Source organism: Cebus imitator, unplaced genomic scaffold (genome assembly GCF_001604975.1).
Source record: "Cebus imitator isolate Cc_AM_T3 unplaced genomic scaffold, Cebus_imitator-1.0 Scaffold117, whole genome shotgun sequence".
NCBI lineage: Eukaryota > Metazoa > Chordata > Mammalia > Primates > Cebidae > Cebus > Cebus imitator.
The window spans coordinates 7,362,221-7,384,490 of NW_016107432.1; the positions used below are offsets into that span (position 1 = coordinate 7,362,221).

Genomic DNA, 22,270 nt, shown 5'->3' on the forward strand with positions numbered 1-22,270 from the left:
CTCTGTCTTGGTGAAGGAGGGCTACTGGTTAACCTCTGTCTTGGTGAAGGAGGGCTACTGGTTACCCTCTGTCTTGGTGAAGAAGGGCTACTGGTGAACCTCTGTCTTGGTGAAGGAGGGCTACTGGTTAAGCTCTGTCATGGTGAAGGAGGGCTACTGGTTAACCTCTGATGCTGTGAATGAGAACTACCTGGTTAGCCTCTGCCTCAGTGGCATGTTTCTATTGAAACTCGTGGTTCCTCTATACCACCTGTGGTTTCTTCAGGAGAGAAGTAGCTATTCCTTAGTAAGGAATGTGGGGGGTATTTAGGGAGGCAGAAAAGGAGATAATTTTCTTTTGTCCCTGGACATTCCCATAAGATAGCTATGTTTAAGTGTCTTCCTCTGGAAAGGAGTAACATCCAGTAATGATGAAAACTCAGCTTTCACAAGGATCCCCAGTTGGTCACTAATGTCTCATTCTGTGTTGCAAACAAAGGGTGTCTTGCTTTTTTGGGGGGCTAGGGGCAACTAAAACATTACCACTGTTTGCTTTGGACTAGAGTTACATTCTTAAGGCAGCTGAAAACCAAATGTGTGCAAATGCAGACACAGTTTCCCACTGGTGCCCATTAGAAAAGGGCAGATTTGTTCCCAAGGTGAGGAGAGTGAACTGGAAGCCCAGGATGAAATGAGCCCTGGCGAACGCCCGCTGTGTGGGCCACACACTTTAAGGGAAGGCTGTCACTACGTTTTCTTCTTGCCATTGTTCCCTCTTGTGCATAGTCGGGGCTTCTGGGTTGAATAGAGTTAAAACCGCCCTGGATAATGTGTGCGGGGGCCGAGGTGCTCCCTCACAGCCTGCTCCCCCGGGGACTGCTCGCCCTGTGCTTGGCCCCTGCCAGCTACTCCTCCCTGCCCGAAACCTCCCTCCCTGGCTCTGCCTCCACCAGCAGCAGCCTCCTGGTGGTTCCCGTCCACCTCCTTGTGACCTTCCTCTGTCTGTGTCATCTGCATTGCTCAGAAAATCCAAGACCTGGAGGCCACACTGTACACAGCGCTGCAGCAGGAGCCGGGGCGGAGGGCCGGTGAGGCGCTGAGCGAGGGCCAGCGGGAGGACCTGCAGGCTGCGGTGGAGAAGGTGCGCAGGCAGATCCTCAGGCAGAGCCGAGAGTTTGACAGCCAGATCCTGCGGGAGCGCATGGAGCTACTACAGCAGGCCCAGCAGGTAGGCGGCGATAGCTGCTGCGCCCACAGCTCCCCTGGCACCCCCGTTGCCCTGTGTGCACCTTGGCACCCTGATGGGCCCCTGGGTGCCCCAGGCTTGTTCCAGGTAGAGTTGGTGGTAAAGTAAGTTTCTGAGAAGCAAGATCTCATCGATGCCCGTCATAACTCCCTGTGACGGGGCAAGACGTGGGGCACTTGGGCATTCTGTGGAGCAAATGCTGAAATGTCCATCCAAACCATAGTGCCTTCTCCCTCAGCCCTCTTCCTCCAGCATCTGCACGCTCTTTCCAGGTCAGATGCTGGTGACCAGGAGGCACTTGCTGAATGGTTTGCTTTTCTGCTGGCTTTTGTGATGGCGGCTCATTTGAGGATTGGGCCTGGAAGGTGTATGGGTTGTAGGTCTGAGAACCTCAATGCCTTCCAAGGTTCAGTGTTGCTTGTGAGTTTCATGTGCTACTGAGCACATGGGGAGCTGCGCTTCATGACTCCTGAGTGACAATGAAGGGAAAGAAGCAGTGGCACGCAGAGCGTTTGTTGGGCGCTCACTGTGTGTCTGGCGGTGGCTCCCTGCACTGCAGATCCTTCATCTCATGGACAGTACAGGTGGCCGTTATGATGTCCATTTTCGAGATGAGAGAACTCAGGCTCAGTGAGGCTAATTTATGTCCCTGGAGGTCACCCAGATAGTAAGGATCTAGATTACTGGTGGAGGTATGCCACAGAAGGGAAAAAGAAGGGGGATGCGAGCAGAGAGAGAGAGAGAGAGAGAGAGAGAGAGAGAGAGAGAGGGGTTGACTTATTTTAAGGTACTGGCTCACACAACTGTAGATGAATGCTCAGCAAGTTCACAGTCTTCGAGGCAGGCCAGAGCTCCTGGGAAGAATTGTAGTTCAAGCCTGGCCGCCTGCTAGCAGCATGCCTTCCTCCTTGGGGAGGTCAGTGTTTCTCTCAAGGCATTCAGGTGATTGAATGAACCCCTCCCCTCACCAACCACCACATTATGGAGGCTCATCTGCTTTACTCAAAGTCTACTGACTTAGATGTTTATCTCATCTAAAAAAGACCTCCACAGAAACATCTAGTTTTGTTTTTTGAGATGGAGCCTGGCTGTCGCTCTGTTGCCCAGGTTGGAGTGCAGTGGTACAGTCTCACCTCACTGCAACCTCTGCCTCCTGGGTCAAGTGATTTTCCTGCCTCAGCCTCCTGAGTAGCTGGGATTATGGGCCCCCACCACCACACCGAGCTAATTTTTGTATTTTTAGTAGAGATGGGGTTTCTCCATGTTGGCCAGGCTGGTCTTGAACTCCTGACGTCAAGTGATCCACCCACCTTGGCCTCCCAAAGAACTGTGATTATAGGCATAAGCCATGGCATCTGGCAACATCTAGAATATTTGACCAAATATCTGGGTACCATGGCCTAGCCAAGTTAACATAAAATCAATAATCATCACCATCAAAGGAAAGGGCATTCAGGCAACAGAGCAGCATGGTGTGGGTCAGCTTAGGGCAGCAAAGAAGCTGAAAACACAGACACTGGGACCAGATGACCTGGCTCTGAACTCTGGCTCTTCCACTTAGATGCCTTGGACAAATTACTTAACCTCTCTGGGCCTCAATGTCTTCCTCATGGGGATGATGACAATGCCTATGTCATTGGGGCATGGTGAGGTTTAGATAATTATGACTTGTAAAATGCTCTCCATAATGCAGACCACTATGGGTTCTTGCTGAATGTAGACTGTGGGTGGAAATAGCAGGAGCAGATGGGGAGTTAGGAGCCAGGTGCTGAGTTCTGAGAGCACTGTGCCTTCATTTCAGGACTTGCTCACTGAAGTGTGCAGCAGATGAAGGAATTGATTCTGTGTTCAGGAGATCCAGCTCAAAGAACAGAGCAACATTTGTGTGTTTGAGGAAAAAAAAAATCATTACCCCACTTGAGGATTCAAATCTCATGGAATGTGCTGCTTTTGGTGACCTGAATCTGAAATGTGTGATGGGTTAGAGAGCACACCATAAAGACACAGGGCAATGCCACATTCCACTGTGACTCCTGGAAAAGCCCCCACGCTGCACGTGCTGAAAAATGAACCCAGGATCTGAGTGATTTTTTTTAAAAAGCCAAAAAGCAAGCCATAGTGGTGTCTGCCTGCTGGGCAGTGGAGGATCAGCATCCCTTAAAGAAAAAAGTCATTTAAAATGTAAATGTTTTCTAGTGTTTATGTAAAATCATAGGGGACAAATCACTTCCTTTTATCAAACTGTGTAGTCAATTGCATGGAATAGCTTGAACAGTAACTTAACCAGGGTTGGTACTGCTTTTCCTTTATCTTTGGATCATTTTCAAATTAGTTGAGAATTCTGCTGAAGGTAATTAGTAGACACTCCTTTCTCCCACTGAATACTGAAACTTCCCCGACCTCAGTTTTATTAAAATACAGTGATATGTACATATAAGCCGAAGTCACTACATTTATTTAACAACACATTGCTCTGAGGCTTTAATGAGATAAGTTATGCAAATCAATTCACCTGGGGCATGGTAGGTGTTCAATGAAAGGAGAACTCTCTTTATGTCATAATGCATGGATGTCAATACCCAAGGTAGTGTGTGGCCCCAACCACTCAGTGTGGTTCTTGGACCAGGGACATTGGCATGATGCTGAGACCTCCTAGTAATGCAGGATCTCAGGCCCTGCCCCAGGCCTATGGAATCAGTTTCCACATTTAAGAAAATCCCATGATGATTTCTGTGCAACTTCTAGTTGTTAAACCTTCATCTTATAGATGCATGGCTGTGAGTTCTGGGGGGATGTAAGGGTCTGTTACATTTTTGGTTTAGTAAGAATGTGTTATTATTCCTTCCCTTTCCCCTCACCCTGTCTCCCTCCTTTAGCACACAAGGCAGCAGAATCCAGGGAAAAGGGTTCTACCTCCTCCCTGCTTTGAGTTCAGCTCCAGAACTGTCAGCAAGGCTTAACATTTGCTGGCCTCAGCTTCTTCATCTATACTATGGGCAGTTCTGAGCGGCTGCATCTCCAGGCATTGCCTTGAGGCTCTGGCGTGGTTCTGCAGGTTGAAAAAGCTTGGCCAAACTCTCCCGGTGTAACTGACGATGCCATGATGTGTGCTGACTCTTGCTCCTCTTCCCTGTGGAGTGTTGCACGTGTGTCATAGAAACAGCAGCCTGGAGCCCTCAGCCAGCAGGCCTCAGCCTTCATAAAAGAGGTGCAGATTTAGGAGCACATCTGTTTAACGGGATGCTTCCTTTAACAGGCCTTCCTGGAAGTGGGTGGTCGCAGTATGACTCCTGGGCAGAAGGGAGGCTTCCCAGCCAGCCCAGTGACCGCATGGTACTGGGGAAGTACGATGCTGCTGCTTCCAGCTTACATTCAACAACCATGCGTGGAGCAGCCACCCCGTGCCACCCCGTGCTTTGGCTGTTGAGAGTGGAACAGTGGGCAAAGTCCTGCTTCCGTGGATAGGATGTTCTTATATTCTGGGGAGAGGAAACAAGGAAGACTGGAACAAACGTTGAGGGTGTCAGAAACAGGCAGAGGCTGAAATGGTGCGAGGGGGTGAGCCGGGCAGCCGCCTGGCAGAGAGAACAGCACGTACAAAGCCCCTGAGGTGGAAACCCTTTATCGTGGTTGAGGAAAGGCTTTATGTTTTCAAAGGGTTGCAGTTGGCAAAAGTGGTACCCTGTACATAGGATTTTACAGAGAAACCACCACCCTGAAACAGTGGTTGTAGTGAGCATCATGAAAACACCTGTTGTAAACAGGTGTTTGGCTACCTAATTAAGGCTTCAATCCTGCTTAAATAGAAGAAGAGATGAAGGCACAGAGGCAATACAGCTGGATGAAGGTCCACCAGCCATAAGGTAACCCTTCCAGGCCAGGCCCATCCTGAGTCCACCGCCAGAGCCCTGGTCTCCACACTGCATGATTCCCTGAGGATTCACTATCCATGCTGTTTTTTTAATTGTTTGTTAATTGCTATCATTCAATAGTTTCCAGAAATCTGGTATTTTCAGAAGAGTATTGAAAACTACATTTGTTTTCCAGAGGGAAGGAATTCAAACCTGTCTTACAGTGATTTTGTTCCCCTCCAGGAATATAAAAATTAATGCTTTAAAGTTCTATATAGAAAGCTATGATGTAGCATTAGGAGCCATAGGTTCTCAGGTCAGACAGATTTTTATTCAAATACTTCCCCTAGTTATGGTGTAACCTGAGGCAAGTTAGTTCACCTCTGTGAGCCTCAGCTTTCTTGTCTGTAGATTGAGTCAACGCACACATCTTAACGTGTTGTGGTCAATGGAGAATTTAAAGTGTTCACAAAGTAAGCACTCAGTGAATATCAGCTAACATTTGCTGCACTTGGCCATTCTAACTCAGCCTAATCATTATTATGTCCTCTCTCACCTTCATGTTCACAATAATCCCTAACACTCATGTATTCATCACGGCAACACGACATAGCACAACCTGGTGTTCCGGCAACACTCACCCACTTCTGATCGGGCCCAGGCACTGGCTGCCTGCTTCAACCACAGACGAACCTTCCCAGTCTCCCAGTTTGCTGTGGACATTACCATTGTGTTTTGCCTGGAATCCAGCCCATGGGGTGCAGTGATGTCCCCTGCCCGGCCCCAGCCGAACTGGCATTTTCCAGCCCTGTTAACTAAGAGGAAAAGAGGACGTGAAAACCCCTCTATTAGTGGATGGCATCTTTCCCAACAGAATGATTCTGCACTTTTGCAAAGAGCTCTGCCTGAGTGAAGGCTGGAGTGAAGGCATTGGTGTAAATTCACTTTGTCCCGACCCTCTCTGAGGGTTCAGTAGCACAGGTTTCACCTCCAAGCCACAGCTGACTTGCAGAGGCATCTGCTGGGACAATTCACGATGGCAATACGCTCTCCATTGTCTCTTCCTCTGCTGAAGCCTTCCTGACACACAGCACCACCACAACACCTCCCCGAGACCTTCACTGGCTCCCCAGTGCCCGGAGTACAAAGTCTGGGTGGCTCAGCCCGACATTTGGAGCCCTGTCGAGCCCACTCTGCCCACCACAGCTGCATCATCCAGCTTGCTCAGAGCTGCCCCTGCTGCCCATCGTGCCACTGTGTTTTTTTTTTGTTTTTGTTTTTGTTTTTTTGGGATGGAGTTTTGCTCTTGTTACCCAGGCTGGAGTGCAATGGCGCGATCTCGGCTCACCGCAACCTCTGCCTCCTGGGTTCAGGCAATTCTCCTGCCCCAGCCTCCTGAGTAGCTGGGATTACAGGCACGCGTCACCATGCCCAGCTAATTTTTTGTAGTTTTAGTAGAGATGGGGTTTCACCATGTTGACCAGGATGGTCTCGATCTCTTGACCTCGTGATCCACCCGCCTCGGCCTCCCAAAGTGCTGGGATTACAGGCGTGCACCACTGCGCCCGGCGTTTTGTTTAAGTTGTTCTAACATCCATGTACCAAGCGCTGTTCTAGGTGCTGGGACAATGTTCCAGCCCGGGAGACAGACTGGCACTGACCCACCCAGGCTGGAGTGCAGTTGCTCCCACACTCTGACGAGACACTGACTGTTCCCTGAGAGTGAATAGCAGGAAAGATTAGAACAAGAGCCAGATTCTCAGGCTGATTTTTTTGTTGTTCTGAGACAGAGTCTTGCTCTGTCACCCAGGCTGGAGTGCAGCTGCACAGTCTCAGCTCACTGCAACCTCCACCTTCCAGATTCAAACAATTCTCCTGCCTCAGCCTCCAGAGTAGCTAGGATTACAGGCACCCACTAATTTTTGTATTTTTAGTGCAGACAGTGTTTCACCATGTTGGCCAGGCTGGTCTTGAACTCCTGACCTCCTGATCCGCCCACCTTGGCCTCCCAAAGTGCTGGGATTATAGGCGTGAGCCACTGCGCCTGGCCCCTCAGGCTGATTTTTAAAGCTCAGAAGTTGTTTCTGGGGGATGCTCAGAAGTTCTTTGGAATCTGTAAAGCTGGGCATTAGATTACAAAGCATTGCCCTGCAGATCCCATTTCACCCTCAGTGTCACGGGGTCCTACACAGATATTACAGTAGAGAGGTCCAGACACAGAGAGATTATGTCACTCACCCAGAGTCCAACAGCTGCTACATTTGAGGCCCAGAATCCAAGCCAGGGTGAGGCCACACGCCCTACCTACGCCCAGACGCTCCTTGGCCGCCCTGCACCTGAGTAGGTTGCCGGCGAACTCCTGTGCTGCCAGACTGAGGTCCCATTCCCTTCGGGTGGGAGAGAGTAGAACATTACCAGCTTTTAAAATAATTTATGGAGTGCTCAATGCCAAGCTCTGCTCTAAACACTTGGTACGAATTTGCTGGTTAAATCCTTAGATGTGGGCAGCGCCCATCTACAGATAAGGACACCAAGCCTCAGAGAGGCGGAGTAACCACCTGAGGTCACAGAGCTGAATCATCTTTTCTTCTGTCTCCATCATGGAATCCATTCTGTTTGGCTGCCCCTGTGATCATCCTGGAATCAAAAGCTCATTTCTCTGCTTAGAACCTGTCACTGGCTCCCCATGACAACCCCAAAGCTGTGAGCACCTCATCAGGACATGCACCATTCCAGAGCCTCTGAGATCTGCCCACCACTCCCTCCCAAGACCCCTTGGCCTTCTGCACAGACCGTTCCCTCCGCCTGGAATTCCCTTCCCCTCTTGTGCATCTGGTGAACTATCATAGGTCCCTGCTAGGTTCCACGCCTCCTCCGGCCCGTGGCTCAGTCCCTCACCCCTCACCCTCCTCACATCTATTTATTTATTTATTTATTGATACAGAGTCTCGCCGTGTCACCCAGGCTGGAGTACAAATGGCACGATCTCAGCTCACAGCAACCTCTGCCTCCTGGGTTCAAGCAATTCTCCTGTCTCAGCCTCCCTGCAGACATGCACCACCATGCCCAGCTAGTTTTCATATTTTTAGTAGAGACATTCACCATGTTGGTCAGGCTGGTTTCGAACTCTTAACCTCAGGTGATCCACCTGCCTCAGGCTCCCAAAGAGCTGAAATTACAGGCCTGAGCCATCCTGCCCAGCCCCTCTTGGTTTTCTTAACGGCATTTGTATTCATCTGATGCCCCCTCTATTTGTTTGTAGGCCGCTATTATCTGAACCTTAACAGGACTACAAGGGGAGGGTCTTTGTCCTTCTACCCAGGACTGAAACAGGCTCGGGCATATGGAGCCCTATTTACGGTGTGCCCACAGTGGTGATTCTCAAAGCAGAAGCCCTGGACCATCCACACCCTCATCACCAGGGAGCTTGCTGGAGTGCACCTTTCATTCAGGTCCCGCCCCTGCCGGGCAGAGTCAGAAGCTCTGTGGGCAGGGCCTGGCAATCTGCATTTGAGCAGACAGGCTCTCTGGGTGATGCTGACACAGGCTGGAGAATCACTGCCCTACAGAATGCAAGATGGCTTCTCCAGGCCTGAATAAAGCCTTTGGTGACCCCAGGTTTAATTTTTGCTGGCTGGGATCGTCCACCCTTCTGCCTCCCAGCATCGACTCAGTGCAAGAGGTCTCTATGCGGGTCAAGGAGCGGCAGCCTGCCGGGCAGAGTTGTTCCAGGGGTACCCACCTTGGTAGGGCCCTTGATGGGGCAGAAGGCCTTAGAGCACATGAAGAACTGGAAACGGGGGAGTTCACCAGATTCCCTCAGTGGAGACACTGTGTGGGACTGGAAGGAATGATTGGCAAACCCCCTGGAAAATTAATTCTGCAGGTGCAATGCCAAGGAGGGTGATCAGGGGACCAGTTTGTCCAAGAGGGGTTTCCTGAGCTCACACCAGAAAGTCCTGGGCAAACCGGGTCTGTCAGTTACCCTGGTACTGGGGGCTGAGTGGGGTTCTACAGCGGCAGGGTGGATGCTGGCACAGCGGCTCCCACCAGCATTGCCTCCTCTCTCTCCCTCCCCCAGCCCCCAGGCTGCAGCTACATAAATCTTGGACAAATTCATGACTTGATGTCACATCCCAGCCATGCCCTTTATTAGCTGCTCAGGGAGTCTACATGTTTTGGTACAGTCTCGACGTTTTATTTTTTAAAGATCCCCTCTGAAGAGTGTGTCCTGTGTAATTCTTCTAGAACAGGCACAAATCGTCATTAGCGATAGAAGTCAGAAGAGAATTCCCTTCGCTGGGCTGGAATGGAGCAGGGGACCAGGGCCTCCTGGGAGCTGGGACGCTCTCTGTCTTGCTTTGGGTGTTGGTGACCTGGGCTTGCACACGTATCAGAGCTCATCAGGCTGCCCATGGTGTTTGTATCCTTCACGGCTTCTGTGCTAGAGCACAATAAAAAATAAAAACGGAGGTTTTACACCCAGAAACGTACTTTTTCTGACACATAACCTGATGTGTTTCAGAGAATCCGGGAACTGGAGGACAAACTGGAGTTTCAGAAGCGGCACCTGAAAGAGCTGGAGGAAAAGGTGGGTGGCTGGCCTCAGACTGTCCCCAGGTTTCTTTCCATGAAATGTTAGTGCAGAGCCATTTTATTTCATAACCTCCAAAGCATAGACTCTGTCGCCAGCCCTCTTTTCTCTGCCCTTCTCCCCCAAAATCAGCACCTCCAGGAAATCGGTACTTCCTCCAAATTCCTTTCTGGTGAAGACGTTTCCTTCTCAGTGGCTGTCAAAAATTCTGCACTCCAGGGCCAACTCTGTGTGTCTTTTTCACAAAAGACTTCCCTGAATCCCTCCCCTGCTGTCTCAGCGGGAAAGAGGTGGAGCAGGTTAGGCTGATGAGCTCGGTGGCACCCCCTAACCACAGAGGCAGGTTCTCTTCCATGGACTCATTCATTTTTAAATACCTTCTATGTGTCCCAAACTAGTCACATGTTCCTGGAAGATGCAGCCTCTCCCATCCCAGAGGACGTGAGACTGGCCTCTCCCTGGGTTTTTGGGTGTGTTCCACCAGCCCATTTACCATGATGCCCATTTTCTGGGTGAGGCAACTGAGGCAGAGATAGATTAGGACACCTGTACATGGTTCTACAGCAAGGAAGGGAAGGCTGGAGTCTCCATGGACATCATAGCCACCTCCCTGCCCCCCCATATGACATTGGTCCGGTCAGACACGTGAGTCCTGCTCAGGGCACATGCGAAGCAGTTTTATCTTGGCATTGCCCTTCATCTTCTTCCCCTGATGGCTGTGAATCCTTGAGGACAGGGACCACGTGGTACTCATCTCTCCATTCAAGACAGTTTTTGCTGTGGGATAGGGCATCACCAAATGTGTGTGGATGAGTAAGCAAATGATTACAGATGAGTACCGAAAAACGATAATTGCACATTTAATGTCACAGAGGTAAGTTCAAGTGTGGGAACAAGACAGAGGACCACTGAACCCATCCAGGAGGTCTGGGGGCCAGCACATCTGTGCCCAAAGAGGGGTTCCCGTCTGAATCTCACAGGCCAATGCGGGATCAGCCCTGGGGAGAGGAGACAGAAAGGGCATCTCTGGACTTCACGTGCTTGAGACGAGTCTTTTAGAGAGGAGGCTGACTCATTTCAGGACAAATCAGGACAGAAGTCTCTGGTAGGCAGATTCTGGGGTGGTCCAAAAATGGGATGACAGCCTTTCCAGTCTTGGAGGAAATCAAACCATGTGCCCAGAGAGACGGGACAGCTCTTAAGATTCCACCCCCGTTTTAGATGCTTCCTCTCCCTTCTCTCATGAGAGCCAGCCCCATGCAGATGAAATCACCTTCCCATCTCTGCTAGGGGCGTAGGGCTCTCCCGGCTCTTGCAAGAGGACTGGGGATCTGTGCACAGGGGCAGGGGGGGGGGGCAGGGCTCGCCTGCCAGTTCCCTGGTTGCCCTCATGGGAGTGCCAGTTTTAGGTGATTTCTAGAGTCCCCATCTGCCTGATGTCCACTCCCGCCAGCCTCCCAAGGATATTTTGAGAACCCAAGGGGGTCTCAAGAATAATTGAATTTAAGAATTTCTTGAGGGGTGGGCTGGCTTTGCAGACAGATGAGCCTGGGCTCTCCTCTGGCCTTACCCAAGTGGCTCCAGAGAACCTAGGGAATTCACCCCTCTGGCCCGGGGAATTCACTCCTCTGCCCCAGGCCTTGGCATTCTCAGGTGCTGCTAGGAATGGTGCTCTGTCTCTGTGGGTGGGTGTAGGGATGAAATTAGATTGAGGATATGAAAGTCCTCAGCCCAGGGCCCAGGCAAGGTGGGCAGGCTGCCCGCACCGGTCCTTCCCGTCTCCCAGGTAGCTCTACCACTTGGCTTAAAACCTGACCAAGGTCACCCTTGCTGATTAAAATGTTAAAAGTCAGGCAAAATGAGCACACATCTAAAATAACACTCCCTACATCCCCAGCAGTGAACACCTGGGCAATGTTCGAATCGTCTTTCTGGCTCTTTTTTGACTCTTTTCTCAAAGCCAGTGTTTGTGGACTGGTCTGTCTCCTTCTGCCACAGAAGGGAGTTGCAGAGGCTGATATGTGGAACAGGAGGGACTGACCAGGATGGATGCCTGATGAGGCCTGTAGGTCTGCGAACCTCCCAAGATGCCTCACGCCACCTTCATTTCCTTACAGGCATTGAGGCCTGTGGCCGTGGAAACAGTTCCAGCCACCCCTCTCCCTGGCTCATCTGTCCCTTTGTCATGGCCCGAAACTCTTTTCTGCCACAACCCACTGGATGGTCTTGATGAATCCTCTCCTCTCCGCAACCTCAGCTTCCCCATGTGGAAGAGGAAGGGCTGGGTGACTGCCAAGGCCCCTTCTAGTTCTGACTTCCAGTGATCTTACACCTTGTTTAGAAGTTGATGGCTGTTAGTTTGGACTTTTCCAATAAATAACATAGGGAGATACTTCCTTGTTTTGGGGGGAAAACAAACTCAAGGACTGTTTTCAAAAGCCCCAGTTGATGTTCAGATGTGTTTCACCTAATGACTTGCAACTCCTTTTGAACAAAGCAAGTCCTTAACAGGTTAAGAAAAAAAATTCTGCTTTTAAGTTGACCTGTGTAATTTTTCCTTCCATTAAGACCATTTTCCCCTGATTGTTTTTTCTCTATAAGTAGACTAATCAAATGGCAATAAAGATTTTAAATAGTGACTCCCTTGGAAGAAAGAGCCCTGGTAAAGATGATGTAGGGCCAGATGTCCAATCTTTTTACTTCCGTGGGCCACATTGGAAGAAGAATTGTCTTGGGTGGCATGTAAATTACACTAACAATAGCAGGTGAGCTAAAAATATTTGCACAACAAAATTTCATAATGTGTTTTAAGAAAGTTCACAGATTTGTGTTGTGCCACATTCAAAGCCGCCCTGAGCCACATGGGGCCTGCAGGCGGAGGGTCGGACAAGCGTGGTGCAGGGGGAAGGGCGCTACTTGTCTGAAAGTTTGGCCTGGGCCACCTTGAGTGGAATTTGCCCTGATCACGTCCCCGTCTCTTGGTGGGAGCCCCGGACCATAACCATGGGCTAAGCCTTCCCTTATACCGGCCTGCCCAGGCTCTGCAGGAAGGCCACATCACAGCACCACAAAGTCCTGTCCTGGTCCAGAGTGTAAATCTCCCCTGTCTGAGTTAACCACATGTTTGGGGAGTGGGTCAGGATAGCCCACCCTGAGCGTGGAATGCCGCAGGATGCGTTTCCCAGGGGAGATCAGTTCCTAAAGCCCATTTACTTCCTGTTTCTCCTTCCGAACTCAACAACTCAGTGTCATAGTTCTTGCAAAATGCTGCCATTGAGTTCCATACTACATATCTTACATCTGTTTTCTTTTTCTTCTCTTTTCCTCATTTTCTTTTGGTTTATTTTATAGTTTTTGTTCCTTTTTTTGTTTTTCTCACTAGCATTCATTCTGTGGCCTTGATGACTTCAGTGAGCCAAGAACTCGGGTTGGTATCCTTTCCTTTCCGCAGATGAAAATGATGATTTTCTAAAATGGGAAGAGTCCTCCCAGTCCCTGACTGTCATGTTCCTTGAGAGATGAGGCACTGTGGAAGGTGGCCTTGTGGCAGATGCCTCAGCTCATAGGTCGGGGTCACCAGGGGAGACCCACCCCGAGGAGGGGGATCAGGACTGCTCACTGTGAATAAGAAACTCCTCTGTGGAGTTTCATCCACAAAGGGGGACTCTGTTTTATTCTAAAGGTTCTTTCCAGTCTGGCTTCAGTCCCTGGTGCTCTCTGCTGCTGTGCGGACCAGTAGGTCCTCTGTAGGATCCGGTGCTCTCTGTTGCTGTGTGGACCAGTGGGTCCTCTATAGGATCTGGTGCTCTCTGCTGCTGTGTGGACCAGTGGGTCCTCTGTAAGATCCAGGGCCCTTGGCTTCCACAGCTAAGGGCTGCAGGGGCAGAAGGTTGCTGGACAAGTGGCTCATGAGCCCAGACTGTCACTTGCATGCAAAGTGCCCAGGGAGCCTGTGTAAGAACCCACCCAGCTCCCTGCGCCTCTCACCCCTGTCCTGTCCTGGGTTTTAACGCCTGTGCTGAACTCAGGGACCTCCGGAACAAGGCCATCTCAGCATCTGGTCCTCCCCTGACCACTGAGCCCTGTATGTCCCCAGGACTGAGCTCCCACCATAGACACCTGGACCCTTCCACATTCTCCCTGAGAGTGCCCATCTCAGGGCCAGGGGCGCCAGGACCTTTGGACTCCAGAGTTCTGTCCCTGAATCCAGCCCAGGCCAAGGGCCCTCTGGGTTCTGGGGATACCTGCAGCACCCCCTAGCTACCTGGACCCCTTGGGCTCGGCTCTGAGGCCAGGGCCCTGCCTGATGTCCTCATGGGCATCCCTGAGGCTGACCCCAGTCCACAGGGCCTTTTGGTCTGGTACCTTCTGTACCCAAGTGTCTGGGACAGTGCTGGGCACATGGTCAATATTCATTCAATGTTTATGGACTGAGTAAAGAAGGATCTCAGGTCTTAGAGGACAACTGACAGTCAGTCAGATCCCATCTGATCGGAGGTGGGTGTTGGGGATGGGGCATCTGATCCTGCTGCCGCTTCTCCTGGGTCATGGGGGCAGGTCCCTCGGGGCTCAGCTGGGGCGTTCAGGACAGCAGTGAGGGCAGGGGGCAGATAAAGCCAAGGGATCCTCCGGCCATTTTAACCCTCGATTCTTGTGTCGTTTCACATTATGTTTTACTATTACAGGATAGAAAAAGAGTTTATGGAATAAACTGAGTCCCAACGGCAACCCCACCCCCACTCAAACCAAATTCAACAGCGAAACAAGCTATTCAAAGTCCAGAGACTGCAAACAGAATTTATGTATATTTGACAACAGCTTTAAGGGGAAGCCTTTGGACATATGGCTGGGTCCTGGCCAGCCCAAGCCGTAAGAACTCTGCAGGGATTTTGTCACATTCATGTCCCAGCTCTGGCATCTTCAAGAGCCCAAGGGGGCAGAGACCTAAATGCCAGGAAATTAAGTGCAATTACTAGAAACCAAGGGATCGGCAGCCACCACACTGTCTGGGGACTGGCCCGAGTCCTCGTCCCCACGCCAGATGCCTCCCCAGGCCGCGGTGTGCGTGTCCAGCTGGACCTGGGTGGGTGTCGTCTCTGCCCTGTGTACATAAATCTCCACGAACCGTGCTGTGTTCGTCTGGAGTTTGTCTGCTGGAGCGACGTGCAAGTGTCCTTGTAATGTGAACCCCAATTCAAGTCCTGGTCAGCAACACCTTGGAATCTGTGCACGGCTGGATTTAGCAGCTGGCGGTCAGAGAGAGAGAGAGAACAGGACTCTGATGAGGGGCTGGAGCCTTGCCCATCATGGAGAAGCAGATCCCAGGGACCTCAGATTTCCTAGGGGAGGCCAAAGGCTCTGTCACTGTTCTGGGTGTGACATGGCAAAAGTCCTAGAGCATGACTGTTCCTGGGACCAGGTGGATTGAGGACTGATAGTGCAGACATGGCCATCAACCAGGCACACTTGGGCCTGCGTTGCATCTTGGTGGTAATTTGCAAGGGGCTGCCAAGGAAGAGACGCTGGAGCACCTGCAGGGACCAGGTTATTTCCGTAGTGGTGCTGAGACCGGGTCCTGCTCTCACCACTGTGGGGAGGAAGTGAGCTCTTCCTGCCTTGGGAGGCCATCCGTGGATAGAGGCAGGAGAGCTGTCAGGGTGTTGGAGGCCTCCCTGCACAGTGGATGGAGGAGGGCAGCCACAGAGAGCCAGACGCCAGCTGGGGATGGTCAGCCCAGGAGGAAATTCACAAAGTTCCTTTCCGATGATGTTCCTGTTGTTATTTGAGGCTAGGTGGGGTGGGGGCATCTCCAGAAGAAGCCACCTGCTCACAGGATGCCTTTCCCAAACTTCTGCACAAGAAGACATTTGGAATTAGAATAGACAGAGTGAAGTAGAGGACTGAATGTGACGAGGAGGCTGGCGGTGTCTGCGTGGGAAGAGCCGGATAAGGCCAGGCTGGGCCGTCCTCAGCTGGCTGTAGGTGGACAGGCTCAGGCCCTGCTCGTTGGGTGGAAGAAGCGGTTCTGTGATCTCCAGTGAGATGGACCTTTGGACAAAAGGGAAATGACTGAATTTTAGGCAGTTGAGGGAACTTGTGGGGTGAGGGAGACAGAGGAGCCGGAAGTTCTCAGAAGGCCAGATCCACAGATGGAGGACACAGTGCCCCGGTCAGAATGGGCCCTGCCAGCTGGGGAGAGCTGTTCACACCACATCCTGGGATCCCAACCCTCCCCACACCACATCCCAGGATCCGGCCAGCGGGGAGGGCTGCTCACACCACCTCCCACGATCTGGGCTCTAAGCGAACATGCACCAGGACGGCCCAGCATCGTCCATTCTCTTTTGAAATCAAAACCCCAAAGCACCTGCTAGCTCAGCCTCCATGACTTACCAACACTTGGTGATGAAATATGAACAAACTGATGTCGTTAGTTGAAGGCACAGGCATCCTAGCAGCCCAGGCGGCAATGGGAGTGTGGGATCACACAGTGAGTGACAACAAAGGCACGCCTACCCTTTCCGGCTGGAAAGCACTGGAGGCATTGCTGTGTTAACTTCCGCGGGCAGAAGTCTGGGGGTGCCTAGGGGTCTCTGGAATGTCGGTCCAGCACCCCTGCAGCCACTGCAGGAGTGCGGTCCTCACGCCTGCCTGTCCTCGTCCTTCAGCGGGTTAAGGGCAATGTCTGCGTCTGCTGGGCTCCCCCATCAGATCATGAGACAGAAATGGCCTTGGCTTTGAAGTCAGACCCATTTGGCCCTGCCAGCCTGGCCTCTTCCTGCTACAGACACTGGCACTGTCCTTGTCGCTCTGAGGAATGGTAGCGATAATTCCCCTGCGAGGCCTTGGGAGGGGTCTGAGCTGGACGGTTAGCCCCGCAGGCTCCCGCAGGCCACCGTGGCTGCTGGTGGGAGACACAGCCTCTGCTGTTCTCGCTTTGGGAGTTGTCCTCAGAGGAATCCATACAGCCAGCCAGGGGCCAGGACCCGTTCTCTTTGGCGCCCTGGGAGGCGGCGCAGGAGGAGGCATGAGGCTCACACGGGCAGGTACGGGGGTTTCCCTGCATAGACATCAGAGTCCCTGTTAGGAACCAGCGTCTCTTGTCACAGTCCCAACCATAGCTTCTGGCTCCCTGCTAGGCACAGTCCTGGTTGCAAGGACTTCAGTATGCAGGGAGCCTGAGAGCTGTGCCGTGCCCCGGTGCACTCACCCCTCACCCACAGCCCTGTGCCCCGGTCAGGTACCTCCGCCAGGGGTTTGGATGCTCTTGCCTGGTAACGCGTATGTGGTTTCCAGGGCAACAGAGTTACAAAGTCTGGGCAAGCCAAGGTGACTTCCTCATTTTAGCGCAGGTCAGTTGGGAGGTTCATCGGAGAGCCAGCCCTGAAGGTTCCTGGCACAGAGATGCTTATGGTGCAAACACAGGTTTCTGCTTCTCGCCCCCACTCCTCAGTCCTCTGTAGGCGAAAGTGACCAGGGAGGAGCTGGGGCATGGGATCGGACTGCGTTCTGGCACTGCTACCCTGGCAGCCTCCTGGGGGCTGAGCAGCCGAGGTCAGGACTGGGGCCCGGAGACCAGCTGTGCAGGGACAAGCCAGGCTGATTTGTCCAGGACTGAGGGAGGTTCCTGGAACATAGACCTTCCAGTTTGAAAATGGAGGAGACTCTGGGCAAACGGGGAGGTCGCTCTCCTGTGGCTGCAAGGCTTTTCTCACCAAATCCCGCGTCCCTTCCGGGCCTCCGGCTGACCGTGCAGTGCTCATGCTGAGCACCTTAGGTGAAACAGGCTGCATGCTTCATGCAGATGTCTTCAGAGTCAGCTCAAGGGTGTGCAATCCTACCCAGCCTGCCCCCAGCGCGGTGCTGGGCCCTCGGGGGTGCAGGGAAATACAAACGTGGGCGGATGGGCCCCTCCCCTGGTCCGGGGCAAGGCTCGCCCTGGCTAGTTGCATGCCTCGCTTCAGCTCCGGCTTCCCTGTCCTTCTCAAGTGAATTCGACATCTGCCCCCATCTGCTGCTCCTCTATCTGCCGGGAGCATTCAGGATTGTGGCCCCTGCTTCTCCCCGGCCTGCCATAACCCTCTGTAACCAGTAGCAATCCTGCCTGAGACCCCCAGGACAAACAATGGCGAGTCTGATGTTTCGTTGTTTTCTCGCATTTAAGCAGAGTTTGCCAGGGGTCTCCCAAATTGGATGGGAAATCCCAAACGTGCTATTGTGGAGTCCTCTTCCCTCCCCCACAACCCAGGTTGTCTGAACCCTTGGGGCCTTCTATAGGCCCCTTCCCTATGCATCAGATTCAAGCTCCATAGTAGGGTGGAACCCAAATCTTCACACGACCCTCCTTCCTTCCTTCCCAGCCTGCCCCCACCTCTCAGGGGCTGCTGTTCCAGCAGAAACGGGGCCTCTTGTTGTCTTCCACGGCCTGTGTCCTCCCTGTTACCACCCTCAGCCTCAGGGAACCTCCCCAAGGATCCCGAGGGGGCAGAACCCCATCCTTACATCTGCACCACATCGATCTGTCCCCTTCCCCTGCCCAGGTCCTGCCACCTCTAAGAGGCCGGCAGGCTCAGATCTCCACCCCAGGCTACCACGGAGGTTGATAACCCATGGCAGGCCACGTTTTTCTCCGTTCAACCTTCTTCTTCCCCCGAGAACCCTCATCACTTATCTAAAAAGCCTGAAAACACTTCCTGGGAGAGGCCCTGCCTGCTTCCCTGTCCCTAGGCAAGAAGGAAGGACATGTCCTCCCTTAGGGCTGCTCACAGGGAAGGGCTGGAACACCTCCTCCTCCTTGGTAGGTCTGGGGTAAGTTTTCAGTTTCTCATTGCTTCCTTCAGCTGTCACTCAGTCCTCCTGCTCTGCACTGGCTCCTGTTGGCTGATGTTCCGGGGGGCTCACGGTGTGGTGCAGGAGCAGGACGGGCCACCACCCCCATTCCCCCAGTGTGCAGAGCTCACTGAGTCATCGCCACTGCTGGAGAGTGAGACTGCTGTAAGTTTCATTTTGCTAGGGGCCGAGTCACTTGCCTAGGATCGTGTGGCAAGTAGAAAGCTGGACACGGCTGGACAGTGCTATGTCTGCCCCCCACCCAGCAGACAGCATGCTGCATTTAGTGTGTGCCAGGTGCTCTGCTGAGGGCTTTGCAGGGATTAACTCATTTATTCCTCAATAGCTCTTCACTTAGGCATGATTTTTACCCTCCCTTTTCTTTGAGAAGTTAAGTAATTTGTCCAAAATCATACCTGAGAAGGGATGGAGACAAGCCTGGAATCCAGGCAGCCTGGTCCCAGCGCCTGGGATTTGAGCGGATCCACCACACTTCCGCCCCTGCCTCTGACCATCCCAGGTCTACAGGAAATCTTGTGGCCACCCAGACATTAGCCACTGTTGGGAAAATATGATTAAAGACAAAAGCTTCTCCCAGGGCAGAAAACCTCGTCACAAAAAAAGAAAGAAAACCAAGACATGACATGCATCACAGGCAACCCACTGAGAGATTGCAAAGACAGAAAGAAGTCTTACCCTTTTATATGGCTAGGCAGGCACAACCCACACGCACAGCCGTCACACTCATCCCCACTGAAAAGGACTCCATGGCATCGTTTCACGTGGTTCATCCTAAACTCACCTGGTAACTAGGACAACGCTCTGTGTTCACTAATTTGTTATACAAAGGGAAAAAAAAAAAAAAAATCAAAAAAAAAAAAAAAAAAAAAAAAAAAAAAAAAAAAAAAAAAAAAAAAAAAAAACCTTCCCCTGCACCTGGGTTCCACCCTTCTTCTACTTCCTAAGACAGGTTTTACATTTTGGAGCTGGGCACCTGCCCAATTAAGCGTCTTCCTTCCAGTGAACACTAGGGGCGCTGTTGTCCCTGGAATTTACATCCCGAAGAGTGGGTTCCAGGTCCTTCGGGAAAACATTCCTGGGCCATAAAGCTGGCAAAAGGCTTATTTCACTTTAAAAAGGATTTACACATATTTCAAAAAGGCAAAGAAAGAACTTACAAATTTTCTAAAGTAAATGCTCTAAGGAAAGGGAGGGGGCGTCTCTTATTTTTAACAGGGAGACAGAAGCCTCTTATTTTCTATTTGTCTTGGTCCTGACCCTCTGCACTAGCCTGGCCTGTGTTGCCGCCTCCTCCCACAGGTCCAGCTGCCTCCATCTCCCTCCTGCAAAATCCAGAGTGCTCCATCCTCAGAATGACATTTGACCAGGCACCTCCCTACTCCCGGGGCCCACAGAAACACAAGAGTCCTTGTGTGCCTGCGACAAAATGGCACCAAGCCTCCTCTGTCCTCACCCCTCACGTCCTCCTTCTGTGTACCCACTGGGTCAGCCCAGCCTGGTGCTCTCGTTCCCTTCACCTGTCCTGCTTCCCTGTGTGGGGCTGTGGCTTGAGGATGCTCTCCGCCTGGGGGAGTCTCCTCCCCACCTCTCCCTGCTCCAGTTTCCCATTCCTCCTATGATCTCTTCAGCCTCGAGCTCCCTCTCCCTCCTCAGGGTGCTCAGAGGTCGAATTTGCTCCTGTTTTGGGGTCTTGTTGCTCACCTATTACTGTATCTCTTGTGTCAGAACACACACTCTCCAGTTTTGGAGTCAGATCCATACTCGAATGCTGACTCTGCTACTTCCCATCCCATCTGTGGGGCCCAGATAAGCTCCTGCACCTTCCAGAGCCTCCATATGACCATTTGTAGAATGGTCATGTTAACACCCACCTCACAGGGTCACGGGGAAAACTGGTCTAGGTAAGGCATGAGAGGCCCTCCACAACCCAGGTGCACACAGCACCCAGGGAAGTATGAATGTCCCATCCTGTTCCTCTAGCAAACTCTAGGTCCTTGAAAAATATATGCTATGCTCAAGGAGAAGGTGTGGAATCTTATTCATCATGTGGCTAAAACTTGAGCTTCATTTACTGCTGGGAGTCTGTACCATCTGATGGTCTGACCTGGAGGTCTTATTTTTCCTCTCTGTGCCTGTCACTAGGCATTTCATCTCAAGTGATTTTTCTGCAACGTTTTCTCGCTTTTTGTGAGTTCTGGCATGCTGACTTGTAAAATGAGAGACTTTCATGCATATTGTATGATGCTTGTGCAGATGAAACCCAAGTCACCCACTCATGAATAATCCAACTGTTCTTACCCTTCTCAAAGGATATTTTCCTGAACAATCCGAAGTCACAACCACCACCTTGAAATCTCCAGGAAGTCAATGTTGCAAACTCACTTAATTTTATTATTAAGACTTGCCCCATGAAATGTTTGCGAGATGGAGCCAGCAGCTAAGAGACGGACTGAGAAAAGTTTTAGCTATGTCATCAGAGCCCCCAGCAGCGAGGGGTTCGACGTAATGAACGTTGATGTGAAGATTGACACATCCTGGGTATTCCCGGACATGGAAGATAGTGCTGAGGAGCAGGAATGTCTTCCGGAAGAAGCATCTGCTCGCCCAGATGGGGATACGGGGGCGATCAGGAGGCAGCTAGAGTCCTCCGAGCAGAAGCTGTTAGCAGCGGTGAACAAGTATGTGACGTCGGAGTCCGGGCTGAGAAGCAGGTAGCAGTGCCATTTTGATCTCTCTGTGTGTATTTCACAAACCCCGGGGCTATCAGAGTGTGTCACCGTGGTGTGTTGAATCACACTACACAGCTGGGGAAACCAGCTCACCAAAGGCACATAACCTGCCTGCACAGTCACTTGCCCTCTGCCCTGCCCGCCCTCCTTCCTCTGCTCTGTACCTGCAGGTGAGGCTGCCTAGGCTTCTCTCCTCAATGGCTTCCATTTGGGTGCAGCCAACAGGAGGCCCTGAAACAGAGGGAGGCAGGGAGAAGCCAGGGTCTTTTCTCTCTCTTCTGCTCTGGGTGACTGTTCTGTGAAAGGGCTGTGTATACAAAGTGACCCAGAGCACAGAAAGGAACCCAGAAATCAAAGGAAGAGGCAGACAAATCTAGTTTGTCGGTTTGGGTGATTTTTTAAGGGGAACTTGCAGATGGAAGCATGGTCATAGGCAGTTCCCACGCAGGTAACCTTCCTTCCCCAACCCAGGGCTTATATCCTGGGGAAAAGCATATGTGCTCTGGAAGGCATGCATAGGTGGCCATGGGTGTCACAGCCTATGGTTTCTGCAATGACAGGGGTTGTTTTGGAGGAAACTCACAACGAATAGGTGTTTGTACATAATGAGATACATCGACTCCGCATCTTGGAGGCATTTGTGGACTCAGGGTTAGTCAGGAGTCACGTGCTGGACTCACATTTAAAATAAAGTCAGTCTTGTCCCCACAGTGACATCTCCCACTGTGGCTATAACTTATAAGTACTCTCGGCTTCCTCTGTGGTCCCAGGTCCCACTGGGTGTCCTGGCTGCATCATCTCTTCCCTGTGTGGCTGTCCAGCCCCAGGGGCAGAAGTGGCTTCTGGCAGTTGCTAAATCAGGCTGCCTGTTATCTCTGTCTGGCCTTTGGACTCTGCTATCATCTTCGGAATAGGCTCTCTGCATTCGTTTCTCTCTATAGAACTTCCTGGTGTGGGCTCTGTTTGCCTGATGGAGCTGGCATGATCCCAAGGTGGGGCATTTGAATCCAGGTCTTTCTCT

At 51.7% G+C, this 22,270-nt stretch overlaps 2 protein-coding genes and 1 long non-coding RNA gene across 8 annotated transcripts in view; 2 read left to right on the top strand and 1 right to left on the bottom strand.

Moving 5' to 3' along the window:
- The window catches only part of JAKMIP1 (janus kinase and microtubule interacting protein 1), a 177,033-nt gene extending 162,589 nt beyond the window's left edge, over positions 1-14,444 (top strand). Inside the window, exons 19-22 of the mRNA XM_017539132.2 lie at positions 1,004-1,207; positions 9,602-9,667; positions 13,022-13,097; positions 14,356-14,444. Coding sequence (XP_017394621.1) covers positions 1,004-1,207; positions 9,602-9,667; positions 13,022-13,072 — 321 coding nt within the window. The 3' untranslated portion in view covers positions 13,073-13,097; positions 14,356-14,444. The remainder of the gene's footprint in view (positions 1-1,003; positions 1,208-9,601; positions 9,668-13,021; positions 13,098-14,355) is intronic.
- A 3-nt stretch (positions 14,445-14,447) lies between these two features.
- On the bottom strand, positions 14,448-18,599 carry LOC119472757. The gene is made up of 2 exons (XR_005201949.1): positions 18,437-18,599; positions 14,448-15,521 (listed from the first exon to the last, which is right to left on the bottom strand). It is a non-coding gene; the product is annotated as an uncharacterized LOC119472757 (long non-coding RNA).
- CUNH4orf50 (chromosome unknown C4orf50 homolog) overlaps positions 16,628-22,270 on the top strand; it is a 120,129-nt gene continuing 114,486 nt past the window's right edge. For 4 of the 6 annotated variants that reach the window (XM_037742222.1, XM_037742218.1, XM_037742220.1 and 1 more), the window contains exon 1: positions 20,734-21,231. In XM_037742222.1, coding sequence (XP_037598150.1) covers positions 20,945-21,231 — 287 coding nt within the window. In that variant the 5' untranslated portion in view covers positions 20,734-20,944. Of the gene's footprint in view, positions 16,717-20,733; positions 21,232-22,270 lie in introns of those variants that run through there. The other 2 variants (XM_037742219.1, XM_017539134.2) reach the window with 2 other exon arrangements.